Source organism: Elephantulus edwardii, unplaced genomic scaffold (assembly GCF_000299155.1).
Source record: "Elephantulus edwardii isolate Elephantulus edwardi_28Jun2011 unplaced genomic scaffold, EleEdw1.0 scaffold00109, whole genome shotgun sequence".
Taxonomy (NCBI): domain Eukaryota; kingdom Metazoa; phylum Chordata; class Mammalia; order Macroscelidea; family Macroscelididae; genus Elephantulus; species Elephantulus edwardii.
In genome coordinates, this window is record NW_006399859.1 from 2,887,087 (window position 1) to 2,914,010 (window position 26,924).

The following is a 26,924-nucleotide window of genomic DNA, read 5'->3' on the forward strand; positions in this document are numbered from 1 at the left end:
AAATTAAAATATTAAAAAAAATAGAATGGACATAGGGAAAGGAGAACATGAATAGAGTGGATAGATAACAAAGCCTGCACTGGAATAGGTGAAGGAAAGGACTATCTGAAAGGAATGAGGATCAGGTATGATATGCATTATAATCAACAATCTGTAACAGGACGTGCATTACAAAATTAATCAGAGGAGGCAGTAAAATGTGTATCAGTGAATGACAGAAAACCCAACCTTTCTGTAAACTTCTCTAAAACCACAGATTTTAAAAGGAGAGAAATGAGCTCTTTTCCATATTTTTGATGTCTTGATTTTTAACCCCTTTACTATACTCACTCTGTCACTGCTGTGGAGTCAGAATCAAGCTGAGGCAGAGCTGTCCCTCCACTGGCTTTCTGAGGCTGGACACTAAAGAAAGGAGATAGCCTTTCTTTCTCCTGCTGAGCTGCTAGTAGATGCAAGCAGCTAGGCAGGTGTGGCCTTGCACTGGTCTACTGGTCTACCAGAACTCCCTTACTCTACTGACAGTACTGTTGTTGTTGTTGTTGCTGCTGCTGTTATGTGCCATCAAGTCACCTGCAACTCATAGTGACCCCATATACATTAGCTCTGGGCTGACATTACTAACAATATCTGAAGAGAAAAAAAATCTTTCACATAGTATATAGTAATTTTCTATGTTCAGTAGGAGGAGTACATTATATTTCCCACACAAGTCATGAAATTCAAATAAGTTTTGTGAAAGTGCTTTGTCATCCTTAAATCAGTATTAAGTTTTTGATGATGATGATGATGATGATGTTCTATGTACTGTAGTGTCATAGAAAATATATTGACTCTATATATTGTGTCATTGGAAATCAGGAGACATAAATTCTAATTCTGAGTTACTGTTAATAAACACTATAAATCACTTGACCTATCTGAGTACATACACTGGGAATGGACTTCAGGGACCTTTGAACTACACTCCACAGAGCCATGGGCACAGCTGATTTTTAAGTCGGGCATAAGTCTCCCAATCCCATTTCAAACAAAATAGCTCCACTTTATCTTTTGCACATATTGATTATGTGAGCAAGAGTTGCAAGGTTAAAAAAATATATAGAAATTGCTATACCAGATAATCTTAAATTTAATTCTTCTAGTGATAACATTCTTGAACACTTTTCTTTAAAATGCAATTTAAAATCAAAAGTATTTAAGTACAACCTGGCTAGAAAATGAGAACCATTAATCCTTACTGCAATAATAAAATTAAAGAACTTAAAATATGCCTGGCATTGCATTAAATGTTTTGAACTGTGACTCCCTGGTAGCCGAGTGACAAGGAGTTGCACTGCCAATCCAAATGCATGAAGTTCAAATTCACCAGCCGCCCAGAGGGAGATTGATGAGGCCTCTCCTCCCATGTGATTTAGAGCTTCTGAATATCCACAAGACAGCAATGAGTCAGTTTGGACATGATAGCACATAACAACAACATAATAATATACACATTCTTTTTATAATAAAATTAATGGGATGATCCATGTAAAGCCTTTTAGATAACACCTACCCATAATAAAAGTCACTAACTCTTAGCCACTCTAATGAAGACGACATTGGTGATGAGACAATGACTAAAGCAAAAACCAAGCCAACACATCACCGTTAATCTTAATTTCAAGATTAGAAACAGGAAGGTCCAACTCACTAACATTTAATGAATAAATGGATTCTAAATTTAGGGTGGCTGACTACAATATCCCTGGACTATCATTATAGTACACATCCTTCCAGATAGGAAAATCTAGCAATAAAGAGTAAAAGACTCAACCATTCTTTGGGGCACTAATGAGTGGATACATAATCTTGGATTAGCATAATTACCACAACCAGTCTCGCTCTGCAGAGCCCAATCACAATCAAAGCAAGAGGTGAACAAACCTGCCCAACTAGAACTCTTCCACAAGCACTTGAAAGGCTTACAATGGCTGTTACAACTATAAGTATTTGACACATTGCTACTAAAGATATAATTTTTTAGATATTTAGGCATAGCTCTTTTTATTAAAAAAAGAAATGCTTGGTTTTCAAGCTCTGTGTCAGAATTGCTTAATAATGAAGTCATTACAATTACTTTTCACTAGGATGCTTGACTCAATGTCACTGTTTCCCCCTTTATTACAAGTATTTTCTATTTTCTTTTCTTCCTCTCCTGGAGAGTGTCACTGTCCTTTTCCCTCCACATGCATTTGACAGCTTGAACAAAGCCCCACAAACACTGCTGATCTTTGAGCGCACATCTCTCTAGCAGGCTTGTATGACAGCAGCTCACAAAGCAGAAGTGCATTGTATTTCAAGGGCAGTGAGGGGCCAGTGGAACACACTGACCTCACTGTCAAATCTATTTTGGTGGGATCCAGCCATTGTCCCAAAAGTATGTCTTCTTTAATTAATACATGACTCCATTCAAGCAATATTTATTCAGTACCTGCCTGCTTGTCTTTCTGCAGATGTAAATGAATAATCAGTCAATATTTATAGGCACCTGTGGGAAAGGCAGCATCATGCAAGCTTCTGGAAAAAAATGGAAAGATGTTTAATATTTTTGGCCATAAAGAAACCATAAACTATGGTAAATTGTGTTGTTATTTTGTACCGGCAAGTTGTAACTGACCCATAGCTGACCCTCCAGTAGGTTTTTAGAAGAAGTTAATCATTTGGGAGGAGATTACACATCCTTCTGCAGAGAAGTTGGTGGATTCAAACTCCATGCCTTCAAAATTGCAGGGCAGCATCTTGCCACTAGGCCACCAGGACCTCCCTATTCATGGATAATCTCAGATACAAAGTAATCTGTATTAAGTGAGATATGAGCAAAACAAATTGTCACAGTATTTTAGGAAAGGACAGTTCACAAGCAGTGATGTAAAACTTCACCTTGAGCTCAAATTGGGTGTGGGGTTAAGGGTTTATTGTCCAAATGGTTTCCCTAGCGATTGTGTGGTGGGAACCTCACTGCCGAGTGGTAAGAATCTGCACTGCAATCCCAAAGGCATGTGGTTTGAATTCACCAGCTACTCTGCAGGAAGAGGAGGGGCAATCTTCCCCCAGGCAATTTACTACCTCAAGAAAACCACTGGAGATTCGGCTCTGGACCAATTCCAACTCAATGGTACACAATAACCGCCAATCTCTTACTCTACCTTGTAGATGCGCAGGAATATGTAAACAGGGTGTGTTAGCCTTTCCACAATGGGACTGGCTAGTCTCACCATCACATTAAGCTGATCTAGCAGAAGAATGAGACAAACCTCACCACCAGCAAAGAAGAAGTAAGAGAATGTAATGCATCCTTCAGGACCAAATATTCGTGCGCCAACCAGACTCGGGCCTAAGGGAACAATAGCAATAGCAGCCGCAGCAGAGAACCAAACCTAAAATGAGGCATGTGACACACTGGACCTTGGGAATGCTACACCATTGAACCAGATCTAAGAGCCTTTTGTGAAGTTTGCTGGAGGTCTGTGCAGGGGGGAGCCAATGTTGGCAGGACTGAGAACTTGCCAATACTGACTTAAAGCCATGATGCTCAAGGATAAGGTGCTGTGAGCACATTTTGGAAGCTGTCCTGACTACATTTTGCTACTAACCTAAATTACAGGCTTTTTACTTCCCCAGTATGGTTCTATGTGGTCTCTGAGAGATCAGATTAGATTTTGGACCCAGTAAAGCAGCAATTGGTGTTAGGATGAGTATGAAGAGTTGTGGGAGTGTAGGAATATGTCTGACTTCATTGGAATTATTTTTGTGTTGTTAACGTAGATGAAGTGGCAGTTAGTCTTTGTAAAGTTTGTAAAAGTCAGATTGAGCTGTCCTAATAGGATCCTTACACTTTTTACACAAGCAGAAACTTGAGGAGAACTCACGAAACTTGGAGAACCTCAGATTATATAGCACAGTTATAATAGATGATATTAACATGAAGTACTGGCAGTTCCCAGGTGACAAATGTCCAACTTGAGTACAACCTATGCATCAGCCCCAGTTTGTTTTCCCTTGAATACAAAACCAGAGGCTGTGCATGAGAAAGGTCAAGTGGTTTCCTACATTGCCTCCAAGTCATCCTCTCCCACAGCAGCCAGTATGTGCACCCATCAAACAAAATCTTGGAAGTGATGGTGGTGGGTGGGTACAGCAGGCTGCAGGTGTGGACTCACTCTTGCTAATCACCATTTATTTAAGTGCTGCTTCAGTTCTGAGTGCAGTCAGGCATAATAAGGCAGATGCTAGCAATCGGCCCAGCTTTACCTACGTCATGTCTCCAGCCTGTTGTGCCATGCATGCAGCCCAAGCTGGGCATCACACTCCCAAGAACAGCAAGGAACAAAGTCCAAGTATGAGAGGGACAAGACTCCACCCAGACTCTTACCCAAGCTCAGAAGAGACAAGATCTTAACTTCTTTCCCAAGCTCAGTCCTAACACCACCCACATAGGGCCATGCCATCTTCCCTGTTAAGATCCCTAGTAACAAACAGGCTCTATGCATTCTGTCTTCATACCTTTTCAATCTATATGCAAAACATATCATTTGGGAGGCTGGACTTTATTAGGAGGAATCTGGCATGAGGCTTGGAGGACAATTCATTAACAACCTGCATTATGCAGAGGACACAACTTTGCTTGCTGAACCTGAGAAGGATCCAAAGCATTTGCTGCAAAAGGTCAATATGGATGGAAGCTCAACATCAAGAAAGCAAAGATTCAGCACACCTGGGGTCTCTCTCTTTCATCTCTTTTTTTTCCTCTGGCAGGTGTTTAAAGGTTTGGTACCACTCCTAGCTTTCCTGGGGTGCTCTCCTCCTCTTTCTTTTTATCTTTAGCTCTTCTGCACAGCCCACCAATATCTTTCACCAACTATGTTGTTGTGTAGAGTCCAGTCAGAGTTGGCCCATAGCTAAGCCCCTAGTGGCTTTTCAGCAGTAGTTAATTGCACGGGAGGAGACTGCTCATCCTTCTCCCATAGATGTGGGTTAAAATTCCGTACCTTCAGGCTTGCAGCACAGCTCCTTACCACTAGGCCACTAGTGCCCCCTCCCACCAACTATGCTTCTGTCTTATTATTTTAATAAATCACTTTCACTTGTTTTTCTTTTAAAAAAAATCACCCCAAAAACAAAGATTCTCACCACTGGGGCAACTGGCAGCACCATGATAGAAAGAGAAGAGATTGAGATTGTTAACAATTTCAACTTGTTTGGCTCCACAGTCAACACGCTGAGCACTAGCAGTCAAGAAATCAAAAGACTAGCTGCATTAGAAAAATCTTCTGTCAGAGGACTCTCTAGAATGCTACAGCTACAGAGCAATGATATCAGTCTAGAGATGAAGGTATACCTGGTCCAGGCTATGGTCTTTGCAATTACTTTCTATATTTCAGAGATAATGACTGAAAATGACAAAAGAAGAATTTATGTCTTTGAGTTGTAGTGCTGGAGAAGAGTACTGACCATACCACAGACTTCCAAGAGAATAAACAAGTATGTCCTGGAGAGGCTGAAACCAAGTTTATCCTTGTAGACAAGGATTTTGAAGCTCCATCTCACATATTTTGGGCACATGGCCAGGAAGGACTGGTCCTTGGAGGACATCACAGGAGAGAAGACACTAGATGAGACAGACACAGTAACTGGGATAATAGAAGTAGGTGTGATGGAGTCAGTGAGACAGGCTTAGGGTAAAGCAGCATTTAGAGCTATTGTGCATAGGGTCTCTATGAGTCGTAGTCAACTCAATGGCACATAATAATAACGACAACAACAACAACTGCTGATTTAAAGGGTCCAAGCAGTACCACTAACTAACCTAAAGGTCAAGCTTCTCTGATGGTTCAAATCCACCTTCTGGATCCAGTGGAGAAAGATGGCTAGTGTTTCCTAGTTATGAATTACAGCCTCAGAAACCCAATCAAGGATCACTGAGTCTATATTGACTGGGCAACAGTGAATGCTATGTTAAAGATGTTTTGGTATACTGGGAAGTTATTTTTAAAATGTTTATGCACAGAGAGGCATACTATACACTAGATACCAAGACAAGTATTTTTACTAACTAGTGTTAACCTAAAAGGCTCTCCATCAGTTAAAACCCACCAGCAAATCTGAGGGAGAAAGATGGGCAGTCTCCTCCTTTGTGATGTAGAGCCTCTGAAAACCCACTAGAGGGTTAGCTACGAGTCAGTTTTGACTTGTTGGTAATGAATTAACTGCTGGTTTGGTGTTAGATACTCACCACAGAAATTTTTACATGGAAATTTGGCTTCAACTAGATTTTGGAAAAAGTTTGTTCCTAATACAAGGATGGCTTATAAACTTTATACTAGGTATTTGTCTCCTTTTTATATGCATTATCTCATTAATTAAACATAAATTAATTAAATTTCATTAATTAAAGTCTACCAGACTGGTATTAGCATTTCCACTTTAGATGGCCCCTCTGAAATTTGGAAAAGTTAGTGTATGTGTATAGAATAGAGTCATACTCCAGACCTGGTTCTGGTTAAGGTCAGACTTCTTAATCAGTAAGCTAGCTCATGGTCCTCCTAAGAGCAACAATTTTTTAGGCATTCAAATAGACTACAATTCTGATTTCTTACCATTCCCAAAATAATATACACTTTTCTGCTTAACTGACTGGCCACTGAGCCAGAACCAGCTCATAGCTGAGCTTTCATTGGATCTCTAAAGTCATCAATCACATGGGAGGATACTGTCCATCTTTCTCCTTGGACCTGTTGGTGTATTTGAACTGCCAGAGAGACTTGACTTTTGGGTTAGCAGGGCAAATCTCTATGTAGCAGGGTACTGTATCACCTGAATGGTATGGTCTGCTAACTCTTCTGCTTAACTCCCCAAACCATCTTAACAAAAAGAAATGGCTTCAATCACTCCAACATCTTACAATCAGAGTCTGATTCATCTCCCTACACAAAGGGCTCCGCACACAGTGATAGAAGGATGGATGGCCATCCATAGAAACCTGGACATATGAATAGGAAGAAACATGGGTGAGTAAATGAAGAAATTAATTAATGAAGATATTAACTCAGCAATTCATTAAGTACTTAATTAAGACATTAACAATAGAGTAGTATGCAACATCCTTTCATATAAACAGAAGGCAAATTATTCTAGATGAGTTTGCTGATCACCATTTTTCTTTCTTTTAATTGATTTATTGAGATACACTATAATAACATAAAACTAATATACTGCTTGGTGACTTTTAGTAAATTTTCACAGTTGTGTCATCATCACTATAATTCAGTTTTCCATCAGCTGAGCTGGTTATCACTGTTAAAACAACCAAAAATACCAAACAAAATTCACTTAGATATCTGAGTTGCCTGCCAAGTCATAAATCTTCAACGAATTCCCACAATTCAGAATCTTTCTAAGGGCTTTGTCTTTCTTATCTCATGTGTCTAAATACCATGACATTTAAGATACAGATGCTCCCCTTACTGGATATTTGTCTTCTGTTACTACTTAGTTTCTTCCCTCAAGACTTCCAACTAAATATTGGTACCGTTGTTTCTTTCTTCCCCCATCCTCTGTAACTCTTCTTTTGTTATTTTATCAAACTGTCAGTACAATGCAGTGCACAAGTATCTTCAAAGACACTCCCTTTCCATCTCAACAAGAAAAAGATAAACAGCCCAGTTACAAAATGGGCACAGGATCAAATAGACACTTCACCAAAAAATATATTCATATGGCAAATAAACATATGAAGAAATGTTAAAAATCCCTAGCTCTCAGAGAGATACAAATCAAAACAACTATGAAATATCAACTCATTCTGGTAACAACAGCAAAGTTCAACAAAGCAGCCAACAACAAATGCTGGTGAGGCTGTGGAGAGATTGGAACACTTATTCACTGCTGGTAGAAGTATAAAATGGTGCAACCATGGTGAAAGGTAGTCTGGCACTTTCTCAAAAAGTTGGAAATAGAAATACCATTTGACCCAGCAATTCCATTACTAAGAATATTAGCCTAAAGAAACCAGAGCTGCCACCAAAACTGATATATGCACAACCATGTTTATTGCTGCATTATTCACAACAGCAAAGAGATGGAAGCAACCCAAGTGTCCATCATCAAATTAATGGATAGAAAAATCATAGTATGTTCACACAATGGAATACTGTGTACACTAGAAAATAAGGAACTCATAAAATATTGCAAACCACAACATGGCTGGCCCTCGAAGGCAATGTTATTGTTATTGTTGTTGATTGCCTTTGAGTCAAGCATGACTCATAGCGACACTATGAACATGAGGCCTGAAATCCCTCTACAACTCTCAAGATTTATCAAAGTGCATACAGTTTGCAGAGGCATGTTGTTTAGGAAGTAGATGCCACTCCTGCTTTCAATGTAAACATGCTGAGTGAAGTATCTCAGTCACAAAAAGACAAATACTGTATAACGCCCCTATTATGAAACAAGACTGACATGGGAGTGGGGGGGAAACTAAGAAAAGAAAGAATAAATAGTCAACACTACATTGGAAGGGCTGAAGGAAAGAATTGTTTAAAAAGGATACATGATTAGGCATTATTTGTATGACAATAGTCCAAAATAAGAGGTACACAGCAACATGAACTGGGGGATGGCGCAGAGGGAGAAAATTATGCAACAATAAATGATTTTTTAAAAAGTGAGCTGGAGGAGGGTAAGGAGGAAAATGTGCAACAATGAATGAATGAAAATCCAACCTTTCTATAAACTTTCATTAAAAATCACAATTAAAATGACCAAAAAGGACACTCACTTTCTTAAATCATTTTCATAATAAATGCTGTGACCAAGTTGTAGAATGTGTGTATGTGTGCCTGCACACCCACATGCACTTCCTAGTGTTCTAATTTCTACCTGATTATTTTTAATTAGTAACTCCAACATCACTAGAATTATCCTATAATTAGAAGCACACAGTGGCATCTTTTTTTAACTTGCAACAGCAAGATACAGAGAACACCTTCATTATAAAAGCTTCTATTACTGAGTATTCCCAACATGACAAGCAAGTTATACATGTTACCACATTCAATCTTCCCACTAACCTTGAACATTAATATTATTATCTTCATTGAATAAATTAGGAAACTGTGGCTGATAATTCAACTAACTGAACCAAAGTAACATAGCCAGTAAGTGATAGACTCATTCACAGCCATTAAATAGCAGAAGCACTATTTTATTCTAAGGTTTGATTAGAGCCACACAAAAAAATTTCTTTTGATATTTAAATATCTGAGGTCGTAAATAATTACTAATGTTTACTGCCAGGAGAGCTCTGGGAGCCTATTGTGTGTAGAGTTTTTCTGCTAGTTGAAAGGCTGTACCTCTCTGGTGGTTCAAAACCACCAAACACTTCCTGGGAGAAAGCTGTCACTCTCCTCCTGTGTGAATATCCTCAAAAAACATACAGGAGGGAAATGCTAGGGGTTGGTTCTGAGTCAACAGGAATGAGATACATTGAGAGATTATTCCCTGATGACATCTGGGGATCTCAATCATTTCATGACCTTTGCAACTTAAAAGTAAGACTCATTTAGGACTAAAATTCAGGTTGTTGGCCATTTTATTATTAGCTGAAATTGAGTCTGAGCCAACCCTTGTACCCAGTTGTTTGTGGCTGCTGGTTGAGAACATCCATACCTCCACTGAAGCACTGATGAGAGCTAAGAGCCCTCTCTAAAGGAACAGAAAGTAATACTAATTGCTAGCACGTTCACTTTCCATGTTACGTCATTAAAGCCAATGGACCACTTGACATCCCTTAGCTCACCTGGTCAATACTGAACTCTTGACCTGACTCCCAAATCTACCCTTTCCAGGTTCTCCTCATATTTGAGCCAGAAAAAAAAAATAGCAGTCTCAATATTCAAACACAGGTGCCCTCCATGTTCTGACAATATTATTTCATAAATATCTTTTTAATCTATTTTCCATTCCACAACAACTAAAACACCCAATCTACAGGAAACCATTTTCATATCTCAAATAGATATCAGTTCATTTGCCTTCCTGTTTCCCTTCTCTTCTCCCTCTAAGCCATTTCTACACAAAAGAATCCTTTTAAAACATAGATTGGATCACGTAACTCTCCACTGAAATGTCTTTTCCCTGGGTGTGGTGTTACAGGCTTATTGTTCAAAATCTTTTCCCTATCCATTATTTAGCCATGTGGATGGGCAGAAATATGTGAATATTTAGGTGTATTAGCCTATCCACAAGGGGAGTGGATAGTCTCACCAGTCCACAAGAGGACTGGCTAGTGTTGCTATTAAATTGAGCAGATCCAGGAGCAGAATGAGAGAGTCTTATCACTAGCAAAGAAGAGGCAGGCATGCAGCAGATGCCCTTCATGACCAGAGATTCTTCACCAGGTAGTATTATAACAGCAGTGGCTGAAGCAGAAGACCAGAGACCTGACATGAGACAGAGCTGACCTTGAGACTCCTACCCTACACCAAACCTGAGCTAAGAGCCTTTGCATAAGGTTAATGGAGGGTGCGGGCACGGGGTATCATTGGCAGCACTGAGAGCTTTCTATCACTGGTCTAAAGCCATAAGGCTCAAGGCTGAGGTGCCTGTGAGCATATTTTGGAAGCTGTCTTGACTGTATTCTGGTACTTACCTGGATTATAACCTTTTGACTTCTCCAATATGGTTCTGTGCAGTCTATAAGCTATTGCATCAGATTTTTGACCCAGTAAAGCAGTAAGATTAAGGTTGAGATGAGTAGAAAGAGGTACAAGAGGACATGTCTGACTTCATGGGAAATGTTTTTGTGTTATTGATGCTATTCACGGGGACAGTTCCCTTTTGGGAAGTTGGTCAAAGTCAGACAGATATGGCTGTTCGCACACAGCCTTTGCTCTTTTTACACTGGACTTTCCCTTTTACTTCAGAAAAAAAAAAAACAACACAAAATCCTTAATTTTGACTTAACAACAGATGAGGTATCTTCTCTCCCTCCACCACTGTCCTCAAACACTTCAACCTATCATTTCTTTCTTTCAGCATATATTTTCATTCTTTCATTACAGATTCAGAGTCTTTGCAAGTGTATTTCCCTGACTCAGAACACTATGGCCCATTTCTATGATGTAGTTTCTACTCAAGCTTCAAATCCCAACATAAATCACACACATTCAGAAAAGCTTTATACCCTGCTGAATCTAAATCAAACCCCCTGTCAGTCACTACATTACCACCTCCTGTAATTACCACAATGAGTTTATCTCTGTAATTACGTTGAGTATCTATCTGCTCCCTAGAAGCTTGAAAAAATTGCTCTACAAAGGAGGAGGATCATGCAAGTTGATTTTTCCTGTGTCTAAGGAAATATGCAGCACAAAATAGGAATGTGACATTTATTTGGTGACTTAATGACTAAACATGTATCTTAAAAGTAAGAGTTAAAAGACTACTTTGGAGACTAATAATCTTTCCAATAGTTATATAAATCATAGAGAATAGGAGAAATAAAGATATAAAACCAAGTCTCATTGTAAAGCCCAGTCACTCCCCATCGACCCACACAACATCTCAGTCATAATATTCATTATCAAGAATCATTCCGGAACACTGATTCTGGTCCGAGGAGACCAGTACTCCAATAATGATTCACATTTCTCATCCATGAAATGCATTGAACCTTGCCAAAGAAACAATTTTGGGGTTTTTCCACCAAGAAACACTCTGTTGATTACTCACTCCTGGGGAAGCAAAAGTTGGAAGAGAAAATAAATTGTCGCACAGGGATAAAACCACCCACAGATGAGATACCAAGATGAGTAAGTTCCCTATGCCTGAGTGTGGAACAAGAACAAATGCCAAAAAAGAAAGCCATGAGGCTCCAGGATTTCCTCTAGTCACCCTCTAAGTATTAATCCTTATGCATTCAATCAGCAAATACTTATCAATGTGTCCATACTATCATGTGTCCAATCACTGTACCGCACAGTTAGAATGTAAGAGGCATCCCTGAACAGCACACACATGGAGGCTACCTTCATTCAGCTCTCACACTAGCATCGATGACTAACCTGAAGAAGTAAGTAACTTACTTGACTTCTTTAAGAGAAAACTAACGGATTGCTGGGTGAAAAGGGTCCTAACTCACTGTATTAAAGAGAAGATCTACAGCTTGGCAGGATGCAAAGGAAGGCGTTCCAGTCACAAAGAACAGAATGTAATCCTGACATATTGGATGACATTAAAGGGAAAAAAAAAAATTTTTTCTCTTCTAGTTTGGAGCAGTCTAAAATTTGGACTCCCCTTAGTGGCCCTGAATCTGGAGTTGTGTTACTAGTGAAAGACTAAAAACACTAACCACGTTGTCTGCTTTCTTTGAATCCATTGCCCTAATGTGCATATATTTAAGCTTTGCCTACAGAGCTATGGTAACATAATTGTAAGGAGTTGTGCTGCCAACTCAAAACCAGTTAGTTCAAATCCAGCAGCTTCTCTGAGAGAGAGATAGGCAATCTCCTCTTGTGCCATTTACAGCCTCTGAAAATCCACAGGAGGGTAAGATATAGCTCCATTCAGCCTCATCAGTAGTGTGAGTAAAACTTTTTAATAACACAATCACCCACACTGTCACTGCCCAGAGCCTACTTTAAGCTCTTTATAATTAACATTGGCAAAACCACGCACACATTTCCACACCGGCCTTGATTTTTACAGCCAAAACAAAAATTACAACAGTTCATCCCCTGTGATTTCTTCCAGAATAAGGAAATGAGTAAACTCCTCTTGGGAGGTAATAGCTTCTATAATATAATGAAAGTTTGGCTCCACATATAACACTATTGTTTCCCCAAAGCTCCATCTCCTGCCCCTAATGTAGCCCTCAATAGGCCAGGCAAGTACCTGACAATCTGAAAATGTGTTCTAAATTCCATCCCCCTAATTCAAATTTTAGAAAGGCAGTAGCTCTTTTATTCACTGCCATTTTTATATATGAGGAGCAAATGAATACAGGGTCCACTAGTCTATGTGCCTTGCAGGCATGAAGTTAACTCATGAACTGGTAAGCATATATGGTACGAAGTGTCTTTCTGGGAATTGGATTCTGCTAAATACTCTACACTTTACTTTTGAACATACCTAGTAGAAAAGAAGCCTGGGGTCTTGAGGGCTGAGAACATTTCCATGAATACCTCTTGGACATGGATGGTCGGCTGGGCCACCAGGAAGAGCTTGTGTTTAATATTTTCATGGGGTCTATGTCATACATAAATTTATTCATTTGGCAATGGTTACCATGAAAGAGTCTTTCTGGTAAGAGAACTCTATCTTTAGTTTCAAGTCTTCTTTTTTAAGGTAGTTGCTTCTTTCTGGGGGTTTCCGAGTGCCTAATCCCTGTAGTTCTTCCAGGACTACAGACACACACTCCCTCGAGGCCTTCTTCTCAGTCTTGCCCATTGAATTTATAGCTGTTAATCTAGGCTACTCCAGTCACATCCACAGGAGGCTCTTATTTTCTCTGTATTTGCCCAGATTCCATCTATCAAAATACAGAATACTGAGCCCATCTGCAAACTACCAAGTCTTTTATTCGGGCATGAGGTTATACTCCCATCAAATGCCTTCTTTTCAGAGGGGACTCTTTTCACCTTAAATACCCTGAAATAGTCACCTTTAAACCATTTCAATTAAAAATCCACCAAAAATTATGAAGAAAACTGTAAGTCACCAAGAGTCTCTAAGAGGATTTAATTGAAGGGCATAAAATCCTAAGTAGTGTAGATAATCCCAGCTAATTTCTATCCAGGCCAGATGACAAGGCAAGTGATCAGGAATTAAAATTACAGATAAACACATTGGGAACAGATGTCATAAAGAACTTTCTTTCCTAACACCGAGAGTCAGAGACATGCAGCAAAGCCCTCCAAAGTCACTAGTGACTCCAGGGATACAATTAGAGCCAATTATGAGGAAAATAAAACCCTGAGGAGTGTATGAAACACAATGAATGAAGGGTAGTGTGAAATTCAATATAGATTAATTTTGTATGTAAAACCAATATAAAATAAAAATTTAAAAAATCAAACAGCACTGAGGAGTGTGTCAAGAATTTTGGGGGTGGGCCCAATGATTGCAGTGCTTCCTATATGGACCTGTAGTGCATGAACAAAACTGTGGACTTTTTTTTATTTTGGTTTTTTTCTTTCATTAAGAACACCAGCAATTCATGAGCAATCATTCATACTTTTTTTTTATTTCCTTCCAAACAGGAGTATGGGTATGACTCCAGTGTCAACTCCCCCCTTCTCCACCTCCTGGCTTCATGCTTCAAGAGGACAGGCTCCTATTATACTCAAACTTCACAGGAATGTTAAGGAGAAACAAATATCATGCTGCAAGCGCAGACTGTCCTAAACAAAAAAATAAAATGACAACAAAAAAATAAACCCACCAACCCCAAAACAAAACACCTGTGAAAGCGACAGAGCTATTTTGGGTGATGCTACTGGTGACTGAGACTCAGGATCCCAACAGTTGCAAAGTAGTCTTCCTCTGCTAATGCCCACCACTTCAGTTCCTTTTGTGTATGTCTTCTCCAACTTCTTTTCTGAGGAGCATACAGACCCTAGCATCAGTCCTAAGGATTTAAACACCTGTTCAGCTGGTTACCTTCATATTTTTTTAAAGGGGGGGAAAATAGTGGCATAACTTGTCATGACCCAGGATTTAATGAGGGAAGATGTCAGAGTCCCTGGGTGGTTTGGATTCCAGTTCTGCTCATAGAATGAAGACTACAGGTCAGTCAGAATCTATGACTACTAATGTGAAGGTGTGAGGTTCACTCCCACCAAGAGAAAAATGTAATTCCAGCTATAATTCACAATTCTCACTTCAATTAGGCACTCAGGGACAAGGGAAATTAGGTAAAAATATAAGAAAAAGGGTAGGATTCAGTGTAAAAAAAAAGCATTGTAATCAACTGTGAGTTCTTCTGTGAAGCAAGTTAAAATTTCATAAAATGGGTTTTAATATTATGTGCATATACAAAATATATAAAATCCATCAAATGATGTAATTCATAACGATTTACATGAAAAGAACAAAAGCATTCTATGTGATACAACTATTCATCCACTGCTTCTTGACAGATTCCTGGCTGCCACAAAGCGACCTCGCATAGAGTGGCTCATCGTAGTCCTGTGAAAATAAACCTAAAACTATTTCAAAATCCCCAAGCAGATAGGAGAAATGTTTGGCTCTGACGCCTGAGGAATACCCTCTTATGTAGCAGTGATTTCACTCAGACTAATGACCTGGCACTTATGGTAAGACAGAAAGAGATGATAAATATGCTAATTGAAAGGTCTTCAGCACAAGTACTGAAAGAGGCCACAGCCACTGGAGCTCCTGGTAATCAATAACATCAGAGTGGCAGAAGGCACCACTGTGTTCATCCTCCAAATACACATTCCAGTCTCTCCGGCTGCTTGCTGCCGCCAGTTAGCAGGCAATCTCAATCCACAAAGCAAACAGTGCAGCCTTTTTCTATGCAGGATAGAAGTTACTTTACATAGAAATTGAGTCTTTCTCACTTTTTCATTACTTTCTGTTTTAGGCTGAGGAAAGGAGTAGGAGGCAAGAAGAAATGAAAGATTTGCCTTAAAAGAGGTCCACTGGGCACACCAACTACTTTCAGAAGAGTAATTGTTCAAACCCTCCTCCTCTTGCAAGACTCCACTCAGGGAACATGCAGGAAACATGAATGGAGAGAAAAAGGTCAAGACAAATGGAAGTCAAAGGGTGGAAATGCTTTCCACAACACTGGAAGGGATGATTATGTTGCTTCTAGAGAGTCTCTTGAGGAATATATTGGAATTAGAAGTTGAGAGTGAAAAACTACATAAAGCCTAATTCACAGCAATAGATCTTTGAGCTCACTTGGATTGATTTTTTTGTGTGTTAATTGTCATATAAAGTGGGAGTTTTCATGAAAAATGTTCCACTGCCCAGAGAAGCATGCAATTTTTTCCTCCCTCTAATTGTTTAGTTTGCAAAGAAAGTCTCAGAAGCACACAACTGGGCTGGCTATTCTGAGCTCCTCTACTGTAAGACTGAGGCAGACTCCCGACAGAACCAGAAAAGAAGGGAGTGATGATGTTACGTAGTGCTAGAACTGGCCTTGACCAAAATATATGGGCAATCTCCTCCTGTGTGATTTACTGCTTCTGAAAACCCATTGGTGGTTCTGCTATGGATGAGTCAGTTCTGGCTCAACAGCACATAACAACATCTCCAGTGTTAAACATAACGTGTAGTATCTAAGTTCTGAGATAGAAGTAGACTAGAAGAGACCTAAGAGGATTAAGAAACTCAGTTGATTTCAAATACCTCTCTCCTCAGCCCATAGCTTTTCTGAAGACGTGCTCTAATTCCAGCCAATATACAAAACTGTCAAACAATTCAAATATCTATCAAAAGATTAATGTATAAGCAAAATGTGATACTTAAATGATGGAATATTATCCAAGCAAAAAGAGGAATAGTATCCTCATATACACCATAACAAAGATGAACCTGGACACACAGAGCTGAGTGAAATGAGTCCGTTTCAAGAGGACAAATATTACATGATTCTATGAACATGAATTACCTATAACAAGCAAGTGTATTCAAAACTGCATTAACTGGTAGTTACTAAAGGTAGGTGAAAGGGAAGGAGAAATGAAGACTCATTGCTTAAGGGTCCCCTAGCTTCTGAGTTAAGAGTGATGAAACTTAATAATGGTGATGGTTTCACAAAACAATGGAAATGAGGCCACTGGATTGAAATGGTAACTCTTAGATATACTTATCACTACTTTTAAAAGCTAATCGGTTTTTAAAAATAATACAATAGGGAGACCTGGTGGCATTAGTCCATAAGGAATTGCACCATTAATTCAAAGATAGCACCTCTCCGGTGGTTTAAATCAACCAAAAATTCCTGAGGAGAAAGATGAGCAACTTCTCCTATGCAGTTTACGGTGTCCGAAAATTGCTGGATGGTCACCTGTGAGTCCGTTTCAACTCAGTGACAAAAGGAAAATGTATAAATAGCCCTCTCTCTTTCCCTCTACTCACCCACACAAACATACACACCCTACTTACTCTCTCCTTTCTCCCTCTCTTTCTCCCTTTTCTCCTCCCTCTCTCTGCCCCTCCCTCCCTCACCTCCTTCTCACCCTCTCCCACAAACTAACTCTCTCTCTCTCTCTCTCTCTCTCTCCAATGACTGTCATCAACTGTCCAGGTTAAGCCCTAAATCTACAAATTGTCTTATTCCCATCTCTCACTTTTCCCTGGAAAGCTGAATTATGTTTGGTGAAACTCCCAGATTTTATTTCTAGTCATGGGAGTGTCCTGCAAGGCAATTTTTCAGGGCGCTGTCAAGTCTCTCAGCATTTTCATTGGTAAAGCAGGCCACAGATTCTGGGGAAGTGCTAGCAGAAGCAATGACACCTGATCTGTTGTAAATTGGGTCAGTAAAATTCTTCTTGGGCAGTAAAATTCTTCTTGAATTTCTATGGACCAAGCAATGATTCTATTCTAATAAAATAATAAATCAAATAGGATTTACATAAACTGGGTCCCTCACAGTACCTCAACAAAGAGCAAGTGATGGATTTTACATTAAATTATAAGACCTACCGGATAACCCTATTGGCTCCCAATAAATGCCTCCCTCTGAAAATTCCATTCAGTCTTTGCACCTTTGTAAAGCATTCCAGCTGCAAATGTGCTTGCGGTCATGAAGGCAGACAAATCAGGGCAGATACTGACCATTTGATTAGCATATCACTAATCCTAAGGGTTATTCTTGACTCTCAGGGTCTTAAGTTTTCCTAAGAATTATTTAATAAACAGTTCTTTCATCATAAACCACAGAAAGAAATACCAACCTACATTGAAAATAGAGAAAAATTAAATATGCAGCATTTTTCACATATCAGAGGAATTCCTAGGGAGCGCAAAAAGTGAACACTCTCAATGCTAACCAGAAAGTTGGCAGATAGAGTCCACCTAGAGGCATTTCAGAAGAACAGTTTGGTAGTCTACTTGGGAAAACACAACTATTGACTCTCTACAGAGCAGTCCATCCTAGCACACATGAGAATCCCAGGAGTCAGAAGTGACTCAACAGCACTCAGCGGGTGTTGGTTAGATTGTTAAATGTGTGGTGCTAGACAGAGGAGAGGCCAGTGAGTGATATTCAACTTGACAGCACCTAAAAACTACAATAAGGGAACTCTGGTGGCCTAGTGGCAAGAAGCTGCACTGCAATCCCAGAGGTACGCAGCTTGAATCCACCAGATGCTCTGCAGGAGAAGAAGGGGCAATCTTTTCCTGTACCAGTCAGATCTGATTTGATGGTATAAACACACACAAAATAATAAAATAAAACTTTAAAAAATACAAAAATACACAACAAAAACCCCTACAACAACCACCTATTTGAAGAATCATTCAAAAAGTTGGACTTCATCAACACAAGTGTGGTATCATGGTTTCAGGAAGGTGTATCAACAACCTCTGTTATGCAGATGACACAACCTTGTTTGCTGAAAGTGAGAAGGACTTGATGCAGAAGATCAAGGACTATGGTTGTTGTTGTTATGTGCCTTCGAGTCACTTGTGACTCATAGTGACCCTATATACAATAGCCCTGAAACCTGCTCTATCCTATGCCAACTTTTCTGTCTCTAACACATCTTCCTCTCTTTCTCTGTCCTTCCATCCTTCCAAGCATGATGTCCCTGTCTGACTTCAATATGGATTACATTTCAATAGTAAGAAATCAGAGGTCCTCACCATTGGGCCAACAGGCAAAATCCATGATAGATGGAAAAAAGACTGAAATTGTCACTAATTTTTTCTTATTTAGATCCACAATTAGATCAGGAGAGTAGGAGACATATAACATTGGGAAAGTCTGCTGTCAGGGACCTTTCCAAAGTTTTGAAGAATAATGATCTCAGCTTAAAAAGTAAGGTGCAACTCATTCAAGTCAGGTCTTTCCAATCACTTGCTGTGCATCTGAGAGCTGGACAATGTACAAGGATTACAGGAAAAGAAGTGATGACTTTGAGTTGTGGTGCTAGAGAATAGTACAGAATATGTCATGGGTAGCCAAAAGAACAAATAGATGTTTGTTTGGAAAAGATGTGTCAGAGTTAGTAGAACCAGAATCCTTCTCTGAGGCGAGGATGTAGAAGCTCTGTCTCATATAATTTGGGCATGTTGTTAGAAGAGGCTGTTCCTTGGAAATAAATCATGCTTGGAAAGGTGGAGGCTCAGTGAAGGAGAGGTAGCCGCTCAATCCCAAAAAATGGATTGATCCAGTGTCTGGATGATAAGGATGGATAGGTTAGGATTCAGATCTGTTGTTCACATAGTACATGACTTGAAGACACCTAACAAAACAACAATCTCTTTGTAAATAAAGTTTTCTTGAAACACAGGTATATACATTGATTTACCTAGTGTTTATGTTGCCTTCATACTGCAAATACAGACTTGAGTAACTGCCACAGAGATAACATGGGTCTGCAAACCCTAAAACATTTATCACGTAGCTCTTCACAGAAAGAATTGCTAGCACTTGTGCTAGAGGGGAAAAGGCGAAATATGATGTTTCACCAAACTGCTATGCTGCTGGGTTTGCTTTTACTCTGGAAGTTTAAAAGGTAAAGGGAAAAAAAAATATCTAGCTCTCTGGGTTTCTGCGAAGGTAAAGGAATATGCATGATGGAGATTTAAAATATCGTAAGAGGAGTGATGGGTTTAATTATATTTGCTTTATAAAAAAGTTTAAAATCTTGTTTCTACTAATCCATTCAATTCTGACAATTGGGAGACATTTGAGAGAAAAAGAGATACTTAAAATAGGATTTAGTGAAATTTAAAAGTTGAGGAAAGACATTCCAAGAATAGCAAGCGAAACAATTTCTTCCCAGGATTTAATTAGTAACTAGGTATTACTTCTAGAAGCTTCCCACCCTCCCCCCACTTGCAAGAAGTTTAAAAGTTGCATATCAATCTAATTAACAGGTACGGATTCTTCCTAAATCACTCTCTGTTAGATATGTGAATTGGCCCACAGAAAGGGCTGAAAATAATGCTTCCCAACCCTACTCATGAGAAAAATGTAGTAATAATGACGATGGTTACCATAATAACCATTATTATAGGAATAATGATCATTATTATAGGAACAATCATTTGCTGAGCATTTATCACATGCTAGGTGCAATGATGGGAGCTTCTACATGATCCCATTTAATCCTCTCAGCAGTCTTAATGAAGTAGACACCATTATCCAGACGATGGCTGAGAAGGGTAAAAGCGAGCCACAACTTTCTAAGCTTGTTCCTATCATTATACCAGTCATTACACCCTCACCCACCTCAAGGCCTCCTCCATGCCCACTCTAGCAACCCACCCACCTCACTGACCTCTGCAGACACTGCAGCACTGGTTCTCAGGAAGAATGTGGTCCTTCTCAGAGCAATTCAGCTGGGGGCACATTTCGGTGATTTTCACTAACACTCCATCCTGGAGGGCAAATATTAGGAAAAGAAAAAGATGTTGATATTTTTAGTGGATGATAGAAATTTGAAATGCTCATTGTTAATCGCCTGCAGTGATAATAACCTACTATAATTAATAATACTCCCAAGAATTGTACTAATGCTGACAAAAATCACGAAATTAATGAGACTCCAATAGAAGAATATTTCCAAAGATTTTTTTTGGTCAAGATAAAGTTTTTTAATATCTTTTGTACAGCAAGATGCTACCAATGGTGTGCTAGTAAAAATTTAACAATTAATTCTTGGATATTAGAAAACTAAAACCGACTCACAGCTTTCAAGTTAAGTCCAACTTACAGAGACACCGTAAGACAGAGTACAACGCCATGGGTTCATCTAAGGCTGTAAATCCTTACAAAACCATCCTGCTGTGTCTACCCCTTCTGAGTGGGTGGTAGGTTTCAACTGTGGACATTTTGGTTAGCAACTAAGTGCATTAATCGCTACATCACCACAGCTGCTCCTCTTTGATCAAACCCAACCTGCGAAGCTGATTCCAACTCACAGTGACCTCCCATTGCAACTCAAGGCTGCACATCTTCACAGGAGGAGACTGCTCAGCGTTCTCCCAGGGAGCATTTGAGCTCCATGGTGGATTCGAACTGATGACTTTTGGTTGGTAATGCAGCATGCCCTGTACTACATCACCAAAAGTCCTTCTTGTTTGTCAAAAAGAGTCCGAATTGGAAGTGTTTGCTGATTTTCATGTTGCAATACTCCTGAATGACCAATTTCAATTAACCAAGGTGATGTCTCTGAATGCAGAGTTAAGAAAGATATATAATTAATCCATTTCCACAAACTTGTATAAGCCAACTCCAGCACATCATTGAATAACGGGCATTGTGAAGTCAAAGAGAAATTTTTATCCTTGATGAGCTCATAGTTTATATGGAAGAAAAACAAAAATAGAAATAATAATATTAAATGTTATTTCCAACTCATGACCATTCTCTAGGTGCAGAGTAAAATTGTGCTTCATAAGATTTACAATGCCTATTTTTGGAAAAAGATTTCGAAGGTTTCGCTGGGTGGATCTGAACTTCTAACCTTTCAGTTAGCAATTACGTGTTAACCATTTGCACATTTCAGTGACTAACTAGTGTCTCCCTTCTCCCTCCTTCTCTTTCTCTTTCCCTATGTCTGTCTCTCTCTCCCCCGCCCCCCCCACATCAAGTATCACATAGGAAGCTACTGCCCATCATTAAGTTTCACACAGGATGTGAGTGTCCATCTTCTCCCTCAGAATGGCGAGTGGATTTGAACTTCCAGAAAGACATCGACTTTGAGTTAGCAGCACAAGTGCCTAGTGGCTATGCAACCAGAGTTCCAAAAACCTAATGGATGTTCTTGTTATGTGACATTGAATCAGAACCAACTCATAGCTGATCCGCCAGTGGACTTTCAGAGGATGTAAATTGCACAAAGGAAATTATCCATCTTTCTTCTGCAGAGCAGCTAGGAGATTTGAACTGCTTGCCTCTGGATTGGCAGTGAGAGTCCTTACCCACTGGGCCACCAGGATTCTTTTTAATGTGTAGTAAGTGCTAACACATTTCCTCAACTACAGATATTATTATATGATCTCATGGGAGAACAATGAATTCTGCCAGGTGAGAATAAATTATGGAAAAATAAGACATATTTGAGGAAATGTGAATGTTGGAATAAAGAAGAAGAGATTTTCTGGCAAATGAAACAGACAGGAAGCAAGGCATGCAACAGGAATGAACTGAGAGGGGGTCAGTTTAAATGTGTGGATTTTCCCCAGATAAAAAGAAAATTAATTATAATCAGGTTTTAAGTATTCAGTATCTAAATCTTCATGACCTCATTTCACCGAAGGGCCTATTTGTTGGCATTAATAGCATCTATATTTAGTTTTACTCCGAATTTCAGAAATTAGGTAATTAATTACAAGAAAGAAAGAGAAAAAGATTCTGAGTCTTATTTAATCTAAAGCATTGAGTTTTTCTTCTTTAAGTTGAAGAAGGAAAAGCTCAAGAGGAGGAATATTGTTTTGAGACAAAAGGCAATTCTCAACTTAGATAGAGTCGTAGAACTGGCAGCCCAGGAGATGGGGGCAATGCTTTCCCATCTCCAAACGACCCCATCAATCCGGGACCTCCAGTTCCCTGGTTTGGTAGAAACTCCTATCAGACATATTTATTGTCAAATGGGAGCATGAATATTACTTTAGACATCAAATATAAATTTATTTCTAACTGCTCATCTTTCAGGTCCAGCCCCCTTCTCTTTCTCAGCTCAATTCAACTTCTGCCACTCTTCTTCCAGTTTTGGCCTTCATTTCCTTATCTTTCACACTTCTTGATCTCTTTCTTTTCTTCTCAGAAATGGCTATAGGATCTAAGCATTGGTCCTACTCCTCATACTTGTCCCTCTTTTTTCATCCACATTCCATTTTCGCCACCTCAACCACCTCATCACCTCAATCTAGGCCACACTGGGGGACACCAGCCTGAAAAGCAGTCACCAATTCTAAAGTCTGTATCATTTCCAGCTATGCCTACATTTCTGAAACAGGAAGCCAGGCTCATCACTGCAAATTATGTCTTTGTAATGAATTCTACCTCAATCATAAAGAAAGCACAAAGCCTCACTACTGGACCAATAGAGATTATCATGATAAATAAAGAAAGGTTGGAAATCGTCAATGATTTCATTTTACTTGGATCTACACTCAACCGTGGCAACAGCCGTCAAGAAATCATCTTTGGATGTCTTACATTGATCAAATCTGCTACAGTCTTGGTCTGATAAAAGGAGAGTTTCCCTGGGATGAAGCTTGCATTGCCTTATTAAAGATAAAAGGAAAGAGAATCAGAGGAGTGGACCTCAGTAATACCAAGAAAATAAATACATATTTTTCTTGTTTTATGTGTGTCGGAACCTTCAAAATGTTGCAGAAGATTTTTTTTGAAAAAAGAATTGCAGAATTGCTCTTGAAAAGTCCTTTATATATTTGTGTATGTGTGTGTGCATAAATGGAGAGAATGCACAGAGTCACTGTACCAGAAAGACTTGATCGACACTGAAAAATCTCAGGAAATACCATATGAAGAGAAGCCAATGGTAATGAAAGACGAAGTGAAAGCAACACTGAAGTAATTGGCAAAAAATAAGGCTGTGAGAATTCATGCAATACCAACTGATTTGTTTCCATTAACAAACAGATGCATCCTTAGATGTACTCACCAGTCTATGCCAGGAAACTTGGAGGATGGCTGTCTAGACAACAGACTGGAAGAGGTCCGTATTTGTTCCTATTCCCAAGAAGGGTGATCCAACTGAATGTGGAAATCATCAAACACTATCATTGATATATCACATACAAGCAAAATACTGCGGATGATCACTCAAAAACGGCTGGAAAAGTACATAGAAAGGGAATTGTCAAAAGTTCAAGAGTGATTTTGAAGGGGCTGTGTGGCATCAGGGATGTCACTGCTGATGTAAGATGGATCTTGGCTGAAAGTAAGGAATACCAGAAGAATGTCTACTTGTGCTTTATCGAATATGCAAAGGCATTTAACTGTGTGGATCATAAAAAGCTGGCATTGAGAAGAATGGGAATCCCAGAGCACTTGACTGTACTCATGAGGGACCTATACCTGGACCAGGAGGCTGTTGTTCAAATGGAGCAGGGAAGCGCTGCTTTGAATTGGGAAGAGAGCGCATCAGGGATGTATTCTCTCTCCATACCTGTTCAATCTATATGCTGAGCAAATTATCTGAGAAGCTGGAATCAAATGGAGACTCAGCAATAACCTACGTTATGAAGATGACACATCCTTACTTGCTGAAAGTGAGGAGGATTTGAGGCACTGGTTGTAGAAGATCAAAGAATGCAGCCTTCAGTATGGATTGTGTCTCAATATCAAGAAGACAAATAGTATTAACACTGGACTAATCGGCAGTATCATGGTGGATGGAGAGGAGACTGAAACTGTCAACAGCTTCATCTTGCTTGGATCCAGAATTAACACCCTTCATACATACAAGCAGTCAGGAAATAAGGAGGTAGACAGCAAGGGGAAATCTGTAGTTAGGGACCTTTCCAAATTATTGAGAAGTAGTGATGTCAGTTTGAGGACTAAGGCACATCTGATTCAGGCCATGGTCTTGCTTATTACTAGCTATGTGTCCGAGACCTGTACAATGAATAAGGATGACAGAAAAAGAATTGATGTCTTTGAGCTGTGGTGCTGGAGAAGAACTGAACATCCCATGGACAGCCAAGGAAATGAATAAATGTGTCTTTTAGAGGGTGCAGCCAGAGTGCTCTTTGGAGGCAAAAAATGATGAGGCTTCGCCTTACATACTTTGGGCATATTGCTAGGAAATACTATACCTTGGAGAGGGACATGATGCTGGGTAGGGTGGATGATTGGCAAAGGAAAAGAACACCATCAACCAGATGGGCTGTTGCAATGTGTGTGTCAGAAAGTGAGAGGATATCACAGGTGAAGACTAGGTTCAGAACTTTTGTTCATGGGGTAGCTATGAGACGTACTAGACTCGATGGCACCTAACAACAACAACATATACTAAAAGAAGTTTGCTTCTTATCTAATTGATGTTACTGAGAACCAAAAATTATCCCAGGAAAATAAAAAAGGATACAGTCTGCAGGAAGCATTTTGCCTCACTGGAGATCTTCATCAGAATGATCAGATATAGAAAATTATTTGAATAATTATTTTCACTCTCCAAAGATCGCATACACTTAGTATCACTCAAGATGCCCAGGAATGAAGTTCATTCATAAGATACAATAGATGCAAGAGAATAAAAGTGTTTAACTCCCTACAAAGGCCACACAGGAGAGGCCTGGAGCACTGTCGTCCTGTACCCATCATTACCATCCCTTCTGACAACATCCATTACATGAGTCTCAGAGATCTTCTGTGATGTTCTCAAAACCCTAACATTTATCCAAGGAATCAATGGGGCACAGCCTGACCAATTTGGTATTATCAACCAGACTGAATAAAAGGGACCTCTCAATGCTCTTAAGCCTAACTTTTCTAAATTTAGAACTGAAAATTATTTCCCTTTAAGTTTAATACCATCAAGACCGACAACAGAAAAGCTAAGGGAGGAGAGCAAGGGATCAACCAACACAGGCTCAGATCCCACTGATCACTGAACACCTTTCTTCATCTGTAAAAATGAGGATATCAGTAGTTACTTCAGAGAGAGTGGAATGGGCACAAATTAAAAATAAAAAATCAAATAGAATATGGATATTATGAAACGATATCATTAATATCCCATAAAAGTAAAATCTTGCTGAACATCATTTTAAAAGCATTAGAGCATTAAATCAACAGGTAACTGCCAGAAGTTCAAGTTGGATTCAGAATAGTCCAGGGAACAAGAGATATTGTTACTGATGTTAGATGGGCTGTGGCTGAAAGAAAATACTAGAAAGGTATTTACTTGTGTTTTATTGGCTATGCACAGGCATTTGACTACGTGGACCATAACAAATTATAACTAGCATTGTGAAGAATAAGAATTCTAGAATATTTACCAGTGTTCATGTGAAATTGTAAATATACTCAAAGGCACTCATTCAAACAAAGTAAGCAATACTGCATCATTTAAAATCAGAAAAGATGTGCATCAGAGTTGTATCTTTCTTCTATATCTTTTCAATCTGTGTCCTAAGCAAATAATGCAAAAGGTAGACTATGTGAAGAATTGTGACATCAGGATGACAACTTATTATATTTAGAGTTTGCTTCCAGAAAATTAAGAATGCTTCAAGTACAACTGACAAGGCTCAGAGCCCTTCAATATGATCTACACCTAAACATAAGGGAAGAAAATCTCTCACCAGTGGACCACTGAGCAGTTTCACAATAAATGGAAAAGAGACTGAAGTTGTCAAGGATTGTCTTTTACTAGAATCCACAATCAAAATCCAATGAAGCAAGCAGCAGTCAAGAAATCAAACAACATTGCACTAGTCAAATCTTCTACCAAAAGCATCTTCAGAGCAGGATGTTACTTTAAAGAGTAAAGTGTTGAGTTTTCAACTGGTTTATAGCCACATGAGGTTTTAATAGTTTTAAATGCACATGATTATAACAGCACATCAGCAGAGAACTGCTGGAAGTCCAGGCTGGGTTTAGAAGGGGTTGTGGTACTAGGGATATCGTTGCTGATGTTAGATGGATCTTGGCTGAAAACAGGGAATACCAGAAGAATGTCTATCTGTGTTTCATTGACTATGCA

General features: G+C 39.2%; 1 protein-coding gene across 2 annotated transcripts in view; it reads right to left on the bottom strand.

Moving 5' to 3' along the window:
• The window catches only part of NELL1 (NEL-like 1 (chicken)), a 1,108,018-nt gene that overhangs the window by 776,606 nt on the left and 304,488 nt on the right, over positions 1-26,924 (bottom strand). For both annotated transcript variants that reach the window (XM_006892008.1, XM_006892009.1), the window contains exon 11: positions 20,523-20,622. In XM_006892008.1, the coding sequence (XP_006892070.1) occupies positions 20,523-20,622 (100 nt within the window). The remainder of the gene's footprint in view (positions 1-20,522; positions 20,623-26,924) is intronic.